The sequence below is a fragment of the Lagenorhynchus albirostris genome, chromosome 3 (genome assembly GCF_949774975.1).
Source record: "Lagenorhynchus albirostris chromosome 3, mLagAlb1.1, whole genome shotgun sequence".
Taxonomy (NCBI): Eukaryota; Metazoa; Chordata; class Mammalia; order Artiodactyla; family Delphinidae; genus Lagenorhynchus; species Lagenorhynchus albirostris.
Window position 1 is genome coordinate 47,539,225 of NC_083097.1, and position 19,841 is coordinate 47,559,065.

General features: G+C 40.4%; 1 protein-coding gene across 4 annotated transcripts in view; it reads right to left on the reverse strand.

The window, feature by feature from the left end:
• ELOVL7 (ELOVL fatty acid elongase 7) overlaps positions 1–19,841 on the reverse strand; it is a 72,330-nt gene that overhangs the window by 16,752 nt on the left and 35,737 nt on the right. For 2 of the 4 annotated variants that reach the window (XM_060142979.1, XM_060142981.1), the window contains 2 exons: positions 7,365–7,462; positions 202–392 (listed from right to left, as the gene is read on the reverse strand). In XM_060142979.1, the coding sequence (XP_059998962.1) occupies positions 202–392; positions 7,365–7,428 (255 nt within the window). In that variant the 5' untranslated portion in view covers positions 7,429–7,462. Of the gene's footprint in view, positions 1–201; positions 393–7,364; positions 7,497–19,841 lie in introns of those variants that run through there. The other 2 variants (XM_060142980.1, XM_060142982.1) reach the window with 2 other exon arrangements.

The window sequence follows — 19,841 nt, forward strand, 5'->3', positions numbered from 1 at the left end:
GGCAGACTATATCCTCTAAGGAGTTCAATATCTGGTCTATATATAACAATTTTTTGACAAACATCTACTCTAGTGAGCTAAGTTTCTGAAATTTCTTAAATCTTGGAGAGTTACCCTTACAGTCATAACAAGAAACATCATGACAGACAAACATAAAGACTCAGGCAAAATTCTCCCGTTAGGAATACTGAAGACACTTGCCTCATAACACATATACACAGAAAAGAGTACTATGAAAAAATTGTACGTTATCATCGCTTTCTTGAGTTCAAAGGGCTTTCGATTCTCCATGAGCTTTGGTCCCAGGGATGTGACAAAATAGACATAGAGTCCCAGGATGACAGTTTGTGGCAGAGGCGAGGACATGAGGAGCCAGTCTTCAACTCTTGGATCTAAGAGTAAAACAAGGTATAAGTGCACATCCATTTAGCCAAGAGATAACTTGACAGTAACCAGCATTTAAGTGAGCACCTAGATCCTAATGCTGACGGTGGACTATTTGGTCAGTGATCACTGCTATTTTTAGGATGTGCCAAGGGAAATCACCAGGGATTGTGATGGAGCTCGAAACAGTGAGGCTCAAAGGGCAAAAGGAGGTAGTGGTTACCAGAACCCAGGAGAGAGCCATATGGAGGAGCCCCTCTGGCGAGGAGCTGTGACCTTCAGTTGAGGGATTCAGCCAGCACGGCAATCCTGCAAATAAGGGGCCAGGGAAATCAATACCCCAGCCTCACCCTCCTCCCTCTCTCTCCAGTTGCCGAACTCAACCAGAAACCAGAGGGCAGGGGAGCAAGCCCATGGATGTAGTTCATCCTGGTCATTCTACCAGGGGTACACAGTTGAATCTGAAGAACAGAAGATACCCAGCAAACTTTTTTGTTTGTTTTTTGTGTGTGTGTGTTTTTTTTTGCGATACGCGGGCCTCTCACTGTTGTGGCCTCTCCCGTTGCGGAGCACAGGCTCTGGACGGGCAGGCTCAGCGGCCATGGCTCACGGGCCCAGCCGCTCCGTGGCATGTGGGAGCTTCCCGGACCAGGGCACGAACCCGTGTCCCCTGCATCGGCAGGCGGACTCTCAACCACAGCGCCACCAGGGAAGCCCCCAGCAAACTTTTATCATCTGTCTATAACCACCAGTAACATGTTAGAGTTTCTCCATCCAGACACGCTTTTATATATATAAATATGTTTGGTTTTTCTTAACTTTCTTCTTTCCCCAAGAAAACTGGGGGAAAGTTTTCTGTATACTGTATCATACAATTGAAAGGGGATTTAGCATCATTTAAGTATCTAAAATGTGGGTTCTAGGTGTCCAAAATGTGGGCTAATCAATCTGATATTTTACACAAAAACAAATAAAAAAGTACTAGCCTCACAACCATGTAAAAAAGAAATTCACGTGGTCCCTGCTAGTTCCAGGCCATGAGAATTAGATCAATTAAAACTTGCAACTCATAGATGAAATGTGATTAATTCTATAATCTTAAGTAGTTCGGGTATAATTTTACTAAATTGCCTCATGAAGCCAGAATATTGTAAAGGAAAATATGTATGGACAAGTTTCCAAATACATCTGACTCAAAATTGAGTCTTGACTAACCTTAGGTTGCTAAGTACCATCATTCTTGTTAATTGGGAAAAAGGGTGGGGGGAATACAGCCCTTGCCCACTGAAACTGCTAATGATGTGGCCAATTACCAAAAAAACGTTGCATATCCCTTCAAGTCTGACTTCCTACCCAATGCAAAAATTTCTTCAATAGACTCCACACCTGATGACTCACTTGGCCTCAATTTTATTGCTGGAAAGTTCACATTTGATACTCAGATATACCAGGGCATGGCTGTAGCTATTAAAGGTGATTTATTCTATACTCAAATGTGCTTCCCTCAAAAATACTGACAGATGCCCTATCTCGAAATAATACATAAGCCAAAAGTCAGCTCTAGGAGGGACCCCAAGATATTTAGGAATTTAATGTATGATAAAGAAAGCCTCATAAGCAAGCAAGAAGGGAGAGACGATTCAGTAAATAGGAAAACTGACTACCTGGGAGAAAAATAGTTTGTGCCTTACCTTGTATCCTATCCAAGCATGTCCCAAACTATGCAATATAAGAAAGCTATTTAAAGTCTTTCCACAAAAAGTGGGGAAAGGCTACTAGAAATGCTAGGTTAAACAAACAAGTGCCTTTCTGCATGATTTCTTAGTGCTTCATGTTTGTTGTGAATTGCCAAGATGAGAATGGTGGTATGCAGCATTCCCCAAACTTACTTGGCCATGTAGCCCTGTTTTTTTGTAGAATACTATTTAACACCTTGTGGAACTAACATTCTGTGGAGCACCGTTTAGGAAAGATAGCCCTTTGCCAAAATAAATTTATAAATGACGGATTTTTTCCATCAGTTGGTAATCCAAACCTTAAATATATGAACATCATAAACCATATTAATAGGTCAAGTTTTTATCTCCAATGAAATAAAGACTTAAAACCAATACTAAAAGAAGGCTTCTGGAAGAATGTTAACATTATCACCTTCAGATGGGGACAATATGGGTGATTTTTATTTTTTTCTTTTTCTTTATAAGGAATTTTAAATGTTTCTGTTATTAATGGACATCACGGGCATGATGGAAAACTAGTTTTTTGGGCTTTTGTTTTCGTCAGCAAAGGAATTCCTGAATCAGAAATATTTTATTGTACTCTTTCATTAGCTCAGTGGTGGCAGGGGAGGGGGGAAGGGGTGGTACGTGGGTATCAAATGACATCATATTTCTGTTCTTCTGCTGGTAGCAGTAGGAGAAACAAAAAGCCAGGAAATGCATGCTGGGCTGGCTCATTTTATTTAAAAATGATTTAAATAAATCATTTTTCCTGTAATTTAACATTTTAAGCACACACCTTTTTTTAAGAATCCTGAGTGTGACTTTCCAGTTCTACAGATTTTTAAAAAAATCTTATCTTTTAGGAAAAGCTAGCTAATTTAATTTCATATTATTTTCAAAGCAAATAACAGAACAAAACACCAAGCTTTTTCATCCTATTTCAGTCTGCGCTCTGATCCTGGCTCTCACATAACTGACTTGTTATGTGACCTGAGGCCACCGACTTAACTTCTCTGTGCTTAGTTTCCTCATCTGTGAATTGGGCATAAAACAGCAGGTAGCTCAGAGAGGATTTAGTGAGTTATTTTGAGTAAAGAGCTTGGCACAACCTCAAATTGCTCAGTAAGCACGGCTACTATTATTTCAGCAGATCTCAGTTTTGTCAGCACAGCAGAATCACCTCTGGAATATTTATAAACCAGATAGCAAAAAAAAAAAAAAAAAAAAAAAGACTCGGCATGGGTCCCAGGCATCTGTATGTTGAAAAAAGCTGCCAAGGTGACCGTGATGAACCATCAACGTTATAAACCAGGGCTTCAGTGCTTCCTTCACCTACACTGAGGTCCTCAGTACTCCTCACTAGGTGCTCTGCAATAATCTTTTATGTGATTTCCCTGCCTCCTGACCCAATCTGCTATGTCTTGTCTCTATACAACTGCCAAATTCACTTTCTAGAAGTAAAGCTTTGCTCAGATTATTCCTCTGCTTAAATTAGCTCTCCCTGCTGAGCGAATAAAATTCAAAGTCCTAATATGTCCACAACTTTGATGACTGCTCACTGTTCCTGCCTTCTCTCTTGGCAACAGTGATACCTTTCTGAATAGGGAGCCCACTTCTATGTGAGGCAGGAGGTTCCCGGTGATGAGACGTCTACAAGCCAGGTGTGGCTGGTGACTCCATAAGGGGGTTGTAGAGGGGGCTGCTCAACAATGTTTAAAGTTAATTCTGCCTCAGTCTGTGATCCCACAAATTACAAAAGGATCAGGGGTCAAGTGAGCTCTGCTTTCCCTAGAGAGGGAGGGAGAGTTTCATGTACCTTGTATTTAGCATCGGAGTTGGGCTTAAGTGTTACGAGCAGAACCAAGATAAAGGCAGAGGATGGGAGGGCAGGCTGTCTGAGAGCCCATGACCCAGTGATTACCAGAGTTCTGACTTATTACTAGCCCAATAATGCTTTTCTAAGAGCGTTCTAAAGAGAGTACAGGAGAGAGTACAAGGGCCACATACATAGAATATTAATGAACTTTTCCACCAACTACTTTTAAGAGTGTGTTCACTTCTTAAGTAGCATGTACTAGCTCAAAGAGTACACCCTTTTAAAGGTATAAGCACCAATAAGATGAAGAAGCTGGAAGGAAAAGCAAACATGTACCTCTCATACTTTGTGAAGTACTAAAGGTTCAGAGTGGCAGCAAATCTTACTCAGACATTGTCTTCTTGCAAAAAAATCACAACTATGTCTGAAAAGTCATCATCATTATTATCCAAATGCAAGGAAAGTTGCTTTTCAAACATTAAAAATGTTATAGGGCTTCCCTGGTGGCGCAGTGGTTGAGAGTCCACCTGCCGATGCAGGAGACACGGGTTCGTGCCCCGGTCCGGGAAGATCCCACATGCCGCGGAGCGGCTGGGCCCGTGAGCTATGGCTGCTGAGCCTGCGCATCCGGAGCCTGTGCTCCGCCATGGGAGAGGCCACAACACTGAGAGGCCTGTGTACCACACACACACACACAAAAATGTTACAGCACTGTTTCAAGGTTTGACATCTCATATCTAAGAATCACAATAAACCCTCTTATGGCTTAAGTATTAATTAAACTGTTTTTAAATTCTGTAGCTGTGGAATTTTCCACATGAAATAACTATGCATGACCCCCACTTCTCTAGCAATCAGAAAACCAATGAATATCATTAAGTTTTCCAAAGTCTACTCAGGATTAGGGCCAAAGCCAAGAATACGCTTGAAATTCTTGGCACTTGATCATGGGCTCAGACCTTCAGAGGGTAGGCAAAGTAAAACTGGACTAAGATGGCCAGAAATGATTCCTAATGGCTCTCAGAGATCGATACCACACTAAGCAGAAGCAAAAAAACCTCTCCAGTTACACGCGATAGTGTTCTCATAAAGTTATAAATCTCAACACAAAACATTTTAACCCTTCTGGATTTTGACAGGAAAAGAAAATGTGGAGAAACTTTTTAAAAAAATGATATGCTATATTAAAAGTGTTTGAAGATGGAAATGCTCTATCAGTCATCAACCACCACCACCGGTTGTGTAGGGGTATTTCCCAAACAACAGAGCATTTTCATGCGTATTGTCTGGTAGCTGGTGGATACCATTCTCATCTCTGTTTTGCTAACAAAGAAACTGAAACCCACAGACAATAAATACTTTGTTCAAGATCACCTAGCTGGTTCACAGTAGTGTCAGAACTTAAATCTAGGTCTTCTCACTACACACCCCTACCCTTCCTCTTCTCTCAAGACTTTAAATTAGCTTAGCTTCAGATAGGTACCATCACCTGCCTCTTTCTCTCCTCCTCCCTGCACTGTTTGCAACACTGCTTCCAGGGTTCTCCTTGCCTCTCCCTAACCACCTCCACCCCTTTGTCGTTCCTTTTTCTGACCTAATATTGCTGGGCTTTCCAATGTAAGTATTCCTAATAAAAATAAAGTGTTGACCCATGAATAAAAGTGGAAGTGGAATTCAGAAGTAGTTCATCTTAAAACATTTTATCCTTCTAGCACTATATAGATACTCATCATCGTCTGAGTTAGGATATGGATTACCCGAATCTCTTGGGTTCCTGCAATTGGGATAGTTAATAGCAAGAGTTGGATAGTAAGGGATCTATTCTTCCAAACAGGTCTATTTTAAAAAATGTACCCAAAAGAAAAAAAAAAAAAAAGTACCCAAATCTACTTGGTTTTCAAGGTTAAATTGTGAGAGTTGAGGTAGCAAGTTACACCTCTACTTTGAAAAGAAATTAAAATATTCATATTTTTTAAAATAAATTAAATAAAAATAAAAACCATTAGAACAAAACAAAAAAATTAGTTTTTAAATTACTGAATTTATGAGAACTACTGTAAACCTTCAGAGAAAGATGACCCCTAAAGAAACCTACAATTCTCTGCACCATAATAAGTTGAAAAACTAAGGAAAAAAATGAGAAAATATAAAAATTCCCTTAACTCTCCATTCACCAGAGTGAAGCTTCTTTATTTATGGGATCTCTTTCAGGTCCTTGGCATTCTTCAGGGGCAAAACTGTTAGGACCTTTTTCAGTGAAATAAGGTTAGTCTTCAGTAGTCTACTGAGAAAGACAGCAATCATGAAACAGTGTATCTTTCCTGAAATCAGTGTAAATTGGAATATAATTTCAATTGTGGTAGGTATCAAGAGGTGACACTTTTCCCCCTGGATTTGGTGAACATGTGATTTCTAATTGATGGGTAAGAACTAATCTGAAGTGGTGATGGTGGTGAATATGTGGAAAGTAATTCAAATGTGAAATGTCAGAATACTAATCCTAATCAGGAAACATAGGTTCTAATCTTTTCTGCTAACAACTGACCATGACGTTGGGAAGGTCACATCTCTGGGCCTCAGTTCCTCCAACTCTAAAATGAGGAGGTAGCTTTCATGATACCTAAGTCCATCTCAGCTCTAAAATGTGCTGATTCCTGTCTATTTAAAAAAAAAAATTACCTTTGTTATATTATTAACACATTTCGTAGTAGTTATAAAAGCAACATACATTTGTGTGGTTTAAAAACATCTAGACAGACATAGATAAGGAAATAGAAATTACCCATAATCCTACCACACAGAGATAACTGCTAACCCTCACAAAAAAAAATACATGTGGTGTTTTATAAGCTGCTTTCATTTAATGTATTTTAAACTTCTTCCTATGGCATTAAATGTTCTTCAACAACATTGATTTTTACTTTTCTAATGGGCAAGGGGAGAATTACTCTGGTCCTTCTAGAATTACTCAGGGGTTACCCTAGGAAACGCTCCCCATCCTTTCTGATACGCCCCTGGGGGCTGCGGCCCTTCCCACTCAAGAGTCATCCTGGACAGAGCCATTGTTGGCAGTAACTGTTATTTCCCTTAGGAGCATTAGGGCAGAATCAAGCCTAAGAGCCCTGTGCCTCCGAAATCACTTCTAATGGCTGAGTTGGAATGTACCATCATTTATTAACCAGTTCCCTTCCTTGGAGATTAAAGCTATCTTCACTATTATAAACATCGTAATGAACATCATCTGCGTACCTCTATCTTTGTACATATCTTCAGTGAAATCTTTGACACTTTATTAACTAGTAATAAAAATCAATATGTGGGGTGTCAGTGAGGGAGTGTTAAGTTGCAAAGTCTCTCGTTCTGTTTCAATGAAATCCTATTAAATATGGGAATCTGACAGGAAAAAGAAGGATGAGCCATAGTTAAGAAATTTGGTTACTTACCAGCATCTTTGATCCAATTACCATAAAGACGCACGGTCCTCGATGTAAGATCACTGAAGGCCATTTTCCACAGGATTTACTCGCCCTTACAATGGGTTCTTCAGTAAAACAAAAAAGAGATGTGTTTATGATCTATGGATGCAAATAAAGCCAAGTTTCTACTAATACAATATTAATAATGTTAAAAATTTAATAGGAATAACTGGCAAAACAACAAACTTACTGAGGGTAAATGCATTAGTGAACCACATTAAACCTTGATGCAGTTGCAAACATTTAAGACTTTTCATCATAAGGACAATGCTTAATTCACTCAAAAAGCTGATGTTCTATGTACGAGATGCAAAAGGAGTAAGTGATTCTAAGAACTGTCATAGGAGCATCTATCTCCCTTTACGGAAACAGTATAGGTCAGGAATGGGCTGTACCTCCCATGGCAATGTTGAAGTAAAAACCCAGAAGAAAGTCAAGATGACAAACTTTCAGAAAAGATACTCTGATCCAGACTTTTTTTTTTTTTTTTTTTTTTTTGCGGTACGCGGACCTCTCACTGTTGCGTCCTCTCCCGTTGCGGAGCACAGGCTCCGAACGCGCAGGCTCAGCGACCACGGCTCACAGGCCCAGCTGCTCAGCGGCATGTGGGATCTTCCCGGACCGGGGCACGGGCCCGCGTCCCCTGCATCGGCAGGCGGACTCTCAACCACTGCGCCACCAGGGAAGACCTGATCCAGACTTCTAGCTGACCTTCAGGCGTAAGAAGATCTTCTATATTCAAGTGTTTATAATTTAATTGGAGAGGTAGAGAGAGGGAGGAAAAGATCTACAAGAGCCAAAGAGAAGTTGCCTAGTTTATCTGGACTGATGACAAAAACAGCTGGAAAAAGAAGTCTTTTGAAAAAGAAGGCCAATGAGGGAAAACTAGCTCTATCATGTATTAAAAGATATTCTAAATATTCAGTAATTAAAACAGTGTGACACTAGCACATGAAGAGGCAAACCAATGGAATAGAACAGAACATCCAGAAACACACCAAAAACTTTGGGGATTTTAATACCATATTTCATAAATTCTAAGATGTACACTTTCCCAAATTTTAACATCTCTGAAAACAGCACACACCTTACAAAGGAATGGTGCATCATAAAATGAATAGTAGGTTTGATTTCAAGTCATATGGTGGGAAGATGAAAAGTTCTAGAGATAGCTGGTGGTGACGGTTGCACAAAAATGCAAATATACTTAATGCCATTGAACTTTACACTTAAAAATGGTTAAAATGTTAAATTTTACATTATGTATATTTTACCACAATAAAAAATAAACCCTCTAGGTCTGCAACAGAAATATTCAGACTTTATTCTAGCATTCTAAGATAAAGACATTTTAGAATATACATATATAAAGTATATATGTATTTTTTAAAGACATATCGTATATGATAAAGGTGACAACTCAAACCAGTAGGCACTGAATTACCAGCAATTACTGAGTAAATGGTATTGTACAACTAGATAGTCAACTGCAAAAAACAAGTTGGATCCAAAAATTATACTAAAAACCAAGATAAACTCCAATATATCAAAGATTTAAGTAAAAATTTCAAAGAACCATGAAAGTACTAGATGACAACAGGGAGAACACTTTTATAACCTTGGAGTAGAAAAACTCTTTTTTAACTTTGACTTAAAATCCATAAGACATAAGAGAAGACTAACAAATTTAACCATATGAAAATCAAGAAGAAGAAAGGAAAAAAACCAAATGACAAACAGAAAAAAATATATATGTTCAATTTAAAATACAGACAAGTGCTACTCTCCCCCATATATTAAGAGTTCCTAGAAACTGATGAGAAAAAGACCTATAAGCCAAGAAAAAAATGGGCAAATTTCACAGAAAAGGAAATACAAATGGCTCTTAAACATACGAAAAGTTGCTTAACTTTAACCATAGTAAGAAATATACGGGGCTTCCCTGGTGGCGCAGTGGTTGAGAATCCACCTGCCAATGCAGGGGACACGGGTTCGAGCCCTGGGCCCATGCGCCACAACTACTGAGCCTGCGCTCTACAGCCCGTGAGCCACAACTACTGAGCCTGCGTGCTGCAACTACTGAAGCCTATGTGCCTAGAGCCCATGCTCTGCAACAGGAGAAGCCACCGCAATGAGAAGCCCGGGCACCACAACAAAGAGTAGCCCCCGCTCGCCACAACTAGAGAAAACCTGCGTGCAGCAACAGACTCAATGCAGCCAAAATTACAATTAATTAATTAATTAATTTTTTAAAAAGTTTTAAAAAAAGAAATCTACAATATTTTATTGCATTGGATGGACTAAAGTCCAAAAATTTTTATCAATCAGATGGGCCAAAATCCAAAAATGTGTTCACTCTGTTGGAAGGACTGTGGGAAACTCATACCTTGTTGGTGGGAGTGCAAATTAGTATAACCCTTGGTGCAATTTGGCATTATCAGTAAAAAAATTATAAACGCATATTTTTAAGCCAGCAATCCTATTTCTAGAAACTTCTCCTATAGAGATATATGCACATATGCTCAATGACATATATTCAAGCTTAATCATTGCATCAGTCAGTAAGAGCAAAAGACTGGAAACAAGCCAAATGTCTATTAAAAATGGACTGATTGGTTAATGATGATATGTCTAACACCAGGAAATACCATGCCATTGTAAATAAGAATGAGGAAGCTTTCTGTGTGCTAACATGGAAAAATATCCAAGATAAATGTCTATGTGAAAAAAGCAAAGGAAGGGACAGAATTTTTATATATATATATAAATTTATTTTATTTATTAATTAATTTTGGCTGTGTTGGGTCTTCGTTGCTGCCCACAGGATTTCTCTAGTTGCGGCGAGCGGGGGCTACTCTTCATTGCAGTGCGCAGGCTTCTCATTGCAGTGGCTTCTCTTGTTGCAGAGCACGGGCTCTAGGTGCGCAGGCTTCAGTAGTTGTGGCTTGCGGGCTCTAGAGTGCAGGCTCAGTAGTTGTGGCACACAGGCTTAGTTGCTCCGCAGCATGTGGGATCTTCCTGGACCAGGGCTCGAACCTGTGTCCCCTGAATTGGCAGGTGGATTCTTAACCACTGAGCCACCAGGGAAGCCCAGGACAGAATTTTTAAATGACTACCTTTTATACAGAAAAGGTAGAAAGGAATAAGAATATAAATTTCCATTTATATATATTATCATACAAGGAACTCTGAAAAGATATCCATGGGGAAGGGATCGGGGTACAAACTGGGCCGAAAGGATGGAAGGAAGACCTTATACTGTTTGGGTCTTGACTCATGTGACTATATTACCTATACAAAAATAAAGAGTTAAAGTATTTTAAATAAACAAACAAAAAAGAATGGAATCAGCTGCACTTTTGCTGGGACATAGTTGCTTGAACACCCATACACACTTGCACATAAACACAAAAGAGGGATTTTAATCTTAATGCCTCAAGGATCTGTCCACTCCAGAGGACCTCTCCCAGTCCAGGGTGGTATCTCAGCATGGCCTCTGATCTGATACATCCAGTGTCCTCAAGCTGAGTTCAGACTCAAATTAGCTACGGTGATGCCAGGAACTTGCCAGAGTCAGCCTGGATTCTGGTTTTCCTGTGGATGATTTCTGTAGTGAAGGTGTGATATGCGGGTAGGAGCAGAAGCTCTGGGATCGCAAAGACCTTGGTTTGAATCCCACCACTGACGAGCTGTGTGACCCTGGGCAAAATTAAAGTTCAATTTCCTTATCTGTAAAATGGCAATTCTACAACCTACCAAGATAAAAGAAACTCACAGAGTTGTTTGGAAGACTCTATGAGATAACATATATGTCTAAAGTTTAGAGCACAGAATCTGATAAAGAATGAATATTCAATCAGAGTCAGACATTATCATTTGTAGAGATAAGTTGTACCAATTTAAATGGAAAACATCCAGCCAAACTCAGTTGAATGGCAGTATATGGCACAAATCTAGAGAAAAGTCTACTACTTTCATTATAAGAGCTGATATGTCACAAATTATAAATGATTCTTCCCTTGATGTTTTCCAGTGGTTTTGGTAGGAGTGCTTTAGACCACGATAAAAGCTACTTTGCAGCTCACCTTAACTGCTGATGTAACAGACCTCGAGCCATTATTCTCATAATTAAACTACCAAAATAATGCTGTTTAAATTATTCAGAATCAGAGTGAAAGATTCTACTTTATAGGGCATATGGTGGGCTTACCTTTCAAAGTATTAAACTGTTTTCTGTGCAAGCCCTGCCTCCTCTCTTCCCCCCATTCATTCCACATAGGCCATTTTCCTCTCGCCAGCCCTCACTAAAGCACGAAGCCTCAAAGAAACCACAGTCTAATGCAGTTCAGTAATATTCACAGGCAGCAAAGAGAGCTGGCTTTTCTAATCCAAAAGACTATACAAGACTGAGATGGAGGAAGAGGGAGAAGGTTGTCAGAGGAATAACTCACATTGGGGGGGGGCGGGGAGAGAGGGGAGGGAGAGACAGAAGTAGATGCCCTTCAAGCAGGTGAAAGGGCGGACTGGAGAGGCAGGAAAGGGATCTGTTGTCTCAAGCTTACTGGAGTGGAACTCTGTCACGGATCCTTTCCTCGTAAATAACCTGCCATCCAACAGTCCTTAACCCTTGTGGGCCCACCAGAAGAGAAGGAGCCTGCATGATTGTGTACGGATGGGGCATGAAAAGAAACCTGATCCATTTAGCTTGTTGGAACTAAACAAACTGCTGAGAATTTCCTTATAAGCCCGGACAGTGATGGACTGGACGCCAATATTACATTATAGGGACTAGATTAGAAAACTGTTGACAAATGAATTGGGGGCAACCTGAGTTGTCCTATAAATACAGTGCTACCCCCGGGCTAGAGCCAGGCATATCTCCCCAGTCCCAACCCAGACCTCCCCCCTCAACAGGGACCCTTGATTGCTAGGCAATGGTACATAGATATGGGGAGAAACTTATTCTGTGGTGAAGGTACAGAGATATCTTCTAGCTGACAGCAGAACTAGGACCTTAATAACTGATTTTAAATACTCAATGACATAAAATTTCAGATCTGGAGATGCCAGAATAGTCAGGGCTCCATGAATGTGAAGCAGAGACTTAAAACTCAAAAACAGTAGACAAATTACCAAACCTTCACTATGGGTGGAAGAGAGAGGCAGGTGCTACAGGGGAAGAGAAAAAGGCTCCCTGCCAGAGCTCAGCCCATTTCCAAAGGCGTCAAATGTATGTGGCAGGATTAGAGTAAACAGGAGCTCACTGACGGGGAACTGGTGCTGCTGTTTCATTGACCAGCACCTGCAACTAACCCATGAATTCCACTCCTTGTTTTGGACAGTATCACATGGCAACTGGACCACTTGGTAAAGAAGGGACTTAGGGACTTTCCTGGTGGCACAGTGGTTAAGAATCCACCTGCCAATGCAGGAGAAACGGGTTCGAGCCCTGGTCCTGGAAGATCCCACATGCTGCGGAGCAACTAAGCCCGTGTGCCACAACTAGTGAACCTGTGCTCTAGAGCCCGCGAGCCACAACTACTGAAGTTCACGCACCTAGAGCCTGTGCTCCGCAACAAGAGAAGCCACCACAATGAGAAGCCCACTCACTGCAACGAAGAGTAGCTCCGGCTTGCCACAACTAGAGAAAGCCCGCGTGCAGCAACTGAAGACCCAATGCAGCCAAAAATAAATAAACTAATTAATTTTTTTTAAAAAAGGGACTTAATCTGCCCAGACTAGCTTCTTTAGACCTATATTAAAGATGTCAAGTTGAGAAATGTGCCTGACACCTACAGCTTACCTGGAAACTCTTCAAAGCCACATAGATGCTAACACCAGGACAGAGTGAGCTTGAGGAATCTGATCACTTTGAGATCTATCTCAACAGGACTCACAAGGCAGCACTCAGCTGGGAGGACTTCTTGCTGGAATTTACTCAGATGGGGACATGACCTTAGGGTTGCCTGTGGTGGGAAGGACCTGGCAGGAGTCCAGAAATCAAAAACCATGGCCAACCATTTACAGGTGAACCCTCATGTAAAAAGATTTGTCCAAACCCTGCAAACTACGCTGGGACATTCTCCCTGAGGGAAAGGAGGATAGAGGCAGCGTATGGCTTTCCTAGGGCATGCCTATCACTCCAGAGCAGGGCCCTATGATTTTCCCTTTCTCTTTGATGTTTGGGAGGTTCTGGGCTCCCCACTGATCTCTGCTTTTTAAATCAGACATCAGGGACAAAGCTGCAAGAACACTTCTGGCTAGCCCCAGATGCTGCTCAGGGACACATAAACTGAAATGAGCTAAGGCAGGTACCAGCAGAGGGATGGAGGTCTGTAATAGAAATAGGGCAGCAGGGTAAGAACAAAACAGCTGACCTGCCTAAGTCTGGGGGAAGGGGATCAGAAACTTTTAAGTGTATTAAAATGTGAGCAATGACTAAAAGGGATCATTTGTTTGTTTAAACCAGGGTTTTTCAACCTCATCTTTCTCCACATTTTGGCCAAACAATGCTTAGTCGTGGGGAGCTGCCCTGAGCAGTGCAGGATTCTCAGCATGAACCCTGGCCTCCACCCACCAGACACCAGGAACACCCCTTCCCCAGCTGAGACAACCAAAAAGGTGTCCAGAAATTGGTGAATGTCCCCTGGGGGGCAAAGTCATCCCTAGTTGAGAAGCACTGGTTTAAAGTAAACTACCAACATTTTTTCATCTAAATAAAAGTAGTTTGCTTCAGGGTAATCACTTTGGCAATTATATATTTATTTCAGTGATACTGTTGTTCAAAGCAGTTTTTGAGCTTTTCTTTACAAATCAACATCAGAGTTTTTCAGAATTTCATTTAATTGGCTTTAAGGAAGAAAAATCTTTGTCTACTGCTTCTAAAAATCAAGCTCATAACTAATCATAAGAGTGGTTTTGAAGGTAAACGGATCAAGCTGAGCTACATATTGATAAGTGGGGGTGGGAATGGGGGAAGTGGAGGTGGGATTATCATAATTTACTAAGATTTTCAACTTATGGTTTGTGAATTGCAAAGGAACAAATCCAGAAATGTTTAGGGCTATGGCAATATTACTGGAATAAATGTAAAGTAGCCTGAGGTAACTATGTGGGAAGTGTACTTGCCAGCATATTATCCTAAATCCTTTTTCCCTTTGTCATTTATTATGAACGCAAATTAAAGAAAGTAAATCTAGAACATGAACAGACTCGGTGAAAAATTATTTCGTACGGATTTTCAATTTTATTAATTACTATATACATGTGTGTACTGCAATTATACATACACACACACACACACACAGCAGAAGCAAAAAACATGTCATGTTCCTTACACTTACCATACAGGATTTTGTGTGTTATTTTAATGCTTCACATACATATATGAACTTGTGTTTCTCTTTGGTATTTCCTTTATCAGCTAGGTTAATGCAAATCGCCTTGGGAATGAAACACAACATAGAAGGCAAAAACCCAGAAAGTTTAATCCTAGATTCTGAGTTACAAAAGCTTAGGTACTTAGCCATACAGAAGAACTCAAGGGCATAGACAAGAGATCTAGGAGGAAACCTCTGAGGTTTCCATGCCTCCTAGCACAGAAGAGCATGCTTCAGGCTAGGGAAGGGAGAAAGTCAGAGGGAAAGCAATTAGTGCAGATCTCAGAGAAAAGGGCAATAAGCCCTGGTGAGGTGCCAAGTAGTATTATGGAAACAGAGGAGAAGGGGTCAGGCTCTGCTGCCTGGGTAGAGCGGGAACAGGTGGCTGATGGGGCCTTAGGCATCCATAGAGAGTTACTCTTGCTCCAGCGTGGTGCAAGGGCAGCAGAAAGTCTTCTGAGTACACTCAATAGATGTGGAAGTATTGCAGAAGAGCTGTAAAAAATGAAGGAATCATGTAGCTTAGCAACAACACAGACCTGTATGGACTAGTGGTCAAAGACCTGATAGGACCCTGGACATCTCAGGGGATGGCAGTGTGGACAGAGGCCATGGAAACTAAAGGACCCCTTCTTCTAACTTATACATAAGCTTTTTCTAACTTGCTGAGAGGTGATGGAGAGAGGGGTGGTCACATTTAGAGTTGACCGAAATAGGTTCCTACCATGCCCAAAGAATAAAGAAAGCTTTATTAAAATTAAAAATTAAGCTATAACAAAATAAAATTTTGTTCTTATATGCTGACTTTGTCAAGGGAGGTTTGAAACCATTTACTTTATGTATGGGATCAGGTCAGTACAAATTTCCTCTCTTCTATAGCCCTAATACAAGTGGCTGTCAGACCTGATTGATTGTCATAATTTACCTAGAGAGAGATTTGGATTCAGTTAGTATGTCTGGGGAGACTCTGATGATGGGCCAGGTTTGGGAACTTCTTAATACGGCATAAACCATTCTCTGACATGACAACACCCACAATATAAGGAATAGGCATGATTCATGACAAGGGGTTCCAAATGAATGTCACTAGGATATGATAAGGTATCTGGGTCAAGAAGGGCAGGACCAGGAGGTGCAATCAATATTGGAAAAGATTTCTCTGGTGATTCAAAATAATTTCAACAGATGTGAAATCTGGGAGATCTTTGAGTCAGCATACACTAAACTATTTCAAGGGTGAAATAAGCTTGACGTTCTCAAGCATTTGTGAAAAGAGAAAATTACTGCTACATCTGAGGTCTTAGGAAGTTACAGAAAATTAGAATATAAGCCTTGTCTTTTAGGCAAACAAAACTGATCAACTCAAACATCAAATAAAGATACTAAACGCCTAACTTTCTGTTTTTCAAATGGGAATGTTATAGTATCAGGGATGATGCTTTCATTCGCAAATAACAGAACACAACTCAAATGGCTTAAGCAGTAAGAGGACGTGTTATCTCATAGAAAAAGGAGTCCAAAGGTAGGAAAATTTCTTCTGAAATTTCTGTTTTGTCATTTTTGTGGAAAAAGATGGTGACAGTCATTCCAAAATATCACATTCTCATACACCTTCTTCCAGCGTAGTAAAAGGGTCTTTTCTTTGTGTCTCTTTTTAGGAGGTTTAAAACCTTTCCCAATGCTCCCAGAGGCCCCTAAAACACCTCCTCCCAGGATTGTATCAAGTGCCCATATTTAAACCAAGCACTGAAAAAGGATTGGGCCTGCAGTGGTTTCTACAGGGTAATTGGTATTGTGCTGACTCCCACCCCGCACGTGTGGGAAAGCACATGGCTTCAGGGAGGAAGCAGGAGCCTGAAAAAGGCAGAAGGCTGATTAACCCACGAGGAGGAAAGGGAGGTTAGCTTTGAGAAACAATGTTTGCTTAAATTGTGACTTTAGGTGATTACTCTGGAGTGATAGTTCAGATATGAACGAAGGTCTGACAGGGAACCCACCCATCTAAGTGCTCTCTGCTCACCCTGGTGATGTGTGTTCAGGATAGACTAATCTTGATTGTTTTGTTTGTTTAAACAAAACATGATTAATAAGTTAAGCATGTTTTGCAACACCATATAAGACTTTCTAGTGACCTTTACATGTCTGCTATTTGGAATTACCTTGTGCCACAGCCTCTTTGATGATACAGATAATATGTTATAAGTCCATAAACACAGACAGCATAGAGTTGGACTCACACTTGTAATTGCTATTACCACTTCCACAAACTTAATGTTGTTCTCACTGGTATACAGCATGTTTAAGTAAAATGGGTGTTTCCCACTCCCGATAACAATGATATAGGAGTTACATATTAACACTCTCTCTGTATGAATAGACTCAGATCTGCCCTTCAATCAGGTTTAAGAGCTCTACTTTTCATGTCAAGCAGGACCTCAAAACAAATATCCTTACCACCCCCTCCTTTCCTTACAATTCTATTATTTCATCTTGATTTTCACATCTTCACTTTCCCTTGAAAGAGGGACCTATTAAAATTCGATGCCTCCGGATAACACAACACTATATATGCATGACCCACCAGACTGATTTACATTACATATATATTTATATTTATATATATTTATGCACACACACACATTATATACATTATTATATACATCAGATTACATTCCTGCTTTGGCTCTGAAACATAATCCTGACTCATGAGTATGTACGAGGCAGACAGACTTTAGTTTAGATATTCATTTAACAACCTCAACATGTTAATATGACAACTTGTTAGAAATGAAAGCATCCTAGAAACCAATGATATTAGCAAAAGGCCCCACTAGGAAATACAATTCATGTAAAACCTTTAGCAAAATGCTAAACGCACTATTTATTGTGCTTACTATTACTCTTATGAAAACAGAGGGCTTCCCAGGCTAAGCAGAGTAATCAGTGTCTTTGCCGCATCTCAGGTCCCAGGACAGCATTCTGTAATTGGAGAGGCAAGGCCAACTCAGAGAAGAGTCAGAGAACATTTAGGGTAAATAAAGGACCTGCTCAAATCACCAGCAGCTGTAAACTCAGTGCTAGGCAGTAGGGAATAGGAGGATGAAAATAGGGCCCTGCCCTCAGGCAGCCTCAACATGTGGGAGAATTCTAGAAAATTCGATAAATCTGAGAAGAGAAAAGCATCTGAAAAACTGTACAAATTAGATGCCTCTGGAAACTATAACACTATATATATATGAACCACTAGACTAATAGACTAAAGAGACCACCAGGACCAATAGGACTCATTTTTCTGTTAGAAGAAGTGACAAGTACCTCAAGGGCAGTTTAATTCCTATTTGTAATCTAAGTCCTAGTACAATTCCTTGAGTAAAATGGGTAGGTGCTCAATAAATATCTGCTGAATTAATTTTGAAGTATAAACTCAGAAAAACAAGGCCAGGCAAGGGGGCCAGACCAAATACTCCATCCCTTAGGCCTTCTTCTCTACTTTGTTTCAAATGAATGAGATACCCCTCTCGTTCATTTTCTCTTCAAACAAAAAGTATTTTTTGAGCATCTGTTGTTGTGCAAGGAAGTGCTGAACAGGATACTTTTAAAATATGGTTCCTGAATTCAAACAACCTTCAGTTTGGAAGAAAAAATAAACACCTAAACAGATACCCAAAATGCAAAGCAGAACGCAGGGTCACGTGAACAGTTCACACAGACAACTACAGCCTCTCGGAATGAAGGTTCACATCTGGGACATGTGACCCAGAAGAAATGCATAATGGAGGAGAGCATATGAGCTGAACCTTGAGTATAATATTTCAATAGGCAAAAATGTGTGCACCTGGGACAGGGGAGAGGCGCACATCACAAGCAGAGGGACCTCCAGGGGAAAGTTCTTTCATTTGCTTATTCAACCAATATTCTTACGTATCTGTTATAGGTCAAGCACTGCTTTAGGTGCCAGTGATATATAGTAGGAAACAAAATCAAAACCTTGCCTTCACAAAATTATAGAAAATCTCCAGCTGCATTTCCAGAATGTTGGTTAGTCTGTTTTGATAATGTACAGAGTGAAAGAGGGGAACAATAGAAAGGTCAACACAGGAAAGGTAGATTCCAGGGTTGGTACTTGACTGTGGACGACCCAAAAGCCAAGCGAAAGAATTTTTTAGACTTAACTCTGTTGACAAAGTAAGAGTCATTACAGGTTTCTCAACTGAGAAATATCTTAATCAAAGTGGTGCTTGAAAAGATTATCTGGGTAGCAGAGTCCAGGGCTGGGTGACTGAGGGTGTGGTTTGGAAGCAGGGAGAAAGACAATGCAGCGATTGCATTCTGTTGGGAAGAAACCAGCATAAGCATTGCTTCCTCTGAGATGCCACCCCTGATTCAATCAGTCGGGCTGAGGTGTACCACTAAGGTGTTCTCATAACAATTCATCTCATCTATGATAACACTTATTGCACAGTATTGAAAATGCCTGTTTATTAATTCTTATCTTTTCGCTCATCAAGAGGAAGAGATTAGGCCTAATTATCTTTGTGTTCCCAAGCGCCTAGACCACTGCCTGGCATGTAGCAGAAAATATTTGTGGCATGAAGTGAACAATCAAGTGTTACGGGTTGAACTGTGACCCTGAAAATTCATATGTTGAAATCCTAACCTCTAACACTCAGATGTGACCTTATTTGGAAATAGGGTCTTTGTAGAGGTAATCAAGTTAAAACGATATCATTAGGGTGGGCCCTAACCCAATATGACTGATGTCCTTATAAAAAGGGGAAATTTGGACATAGACATACATATAAGAACCTAATATGAACATGAAGATGACCATCTACCAATGAAGGAGAAAGGCCTGGAACAGACCCTTCTGTCACAACCTCAGCAGGGACTGACCCTGCCAACCCATTGCTTTTGAATTTCTAGGCTTCCGAATTGTGCGACAATAAATTTCTGTTATTTAAACCACCCAGTTTGTGGAACTTTGTTACAGCAGCACTAGCAAACTAACACAGTAAGTGAAAATGTTCATCCAGCTTGGAGAAACACCCAGAATCAGAGCTCAGGA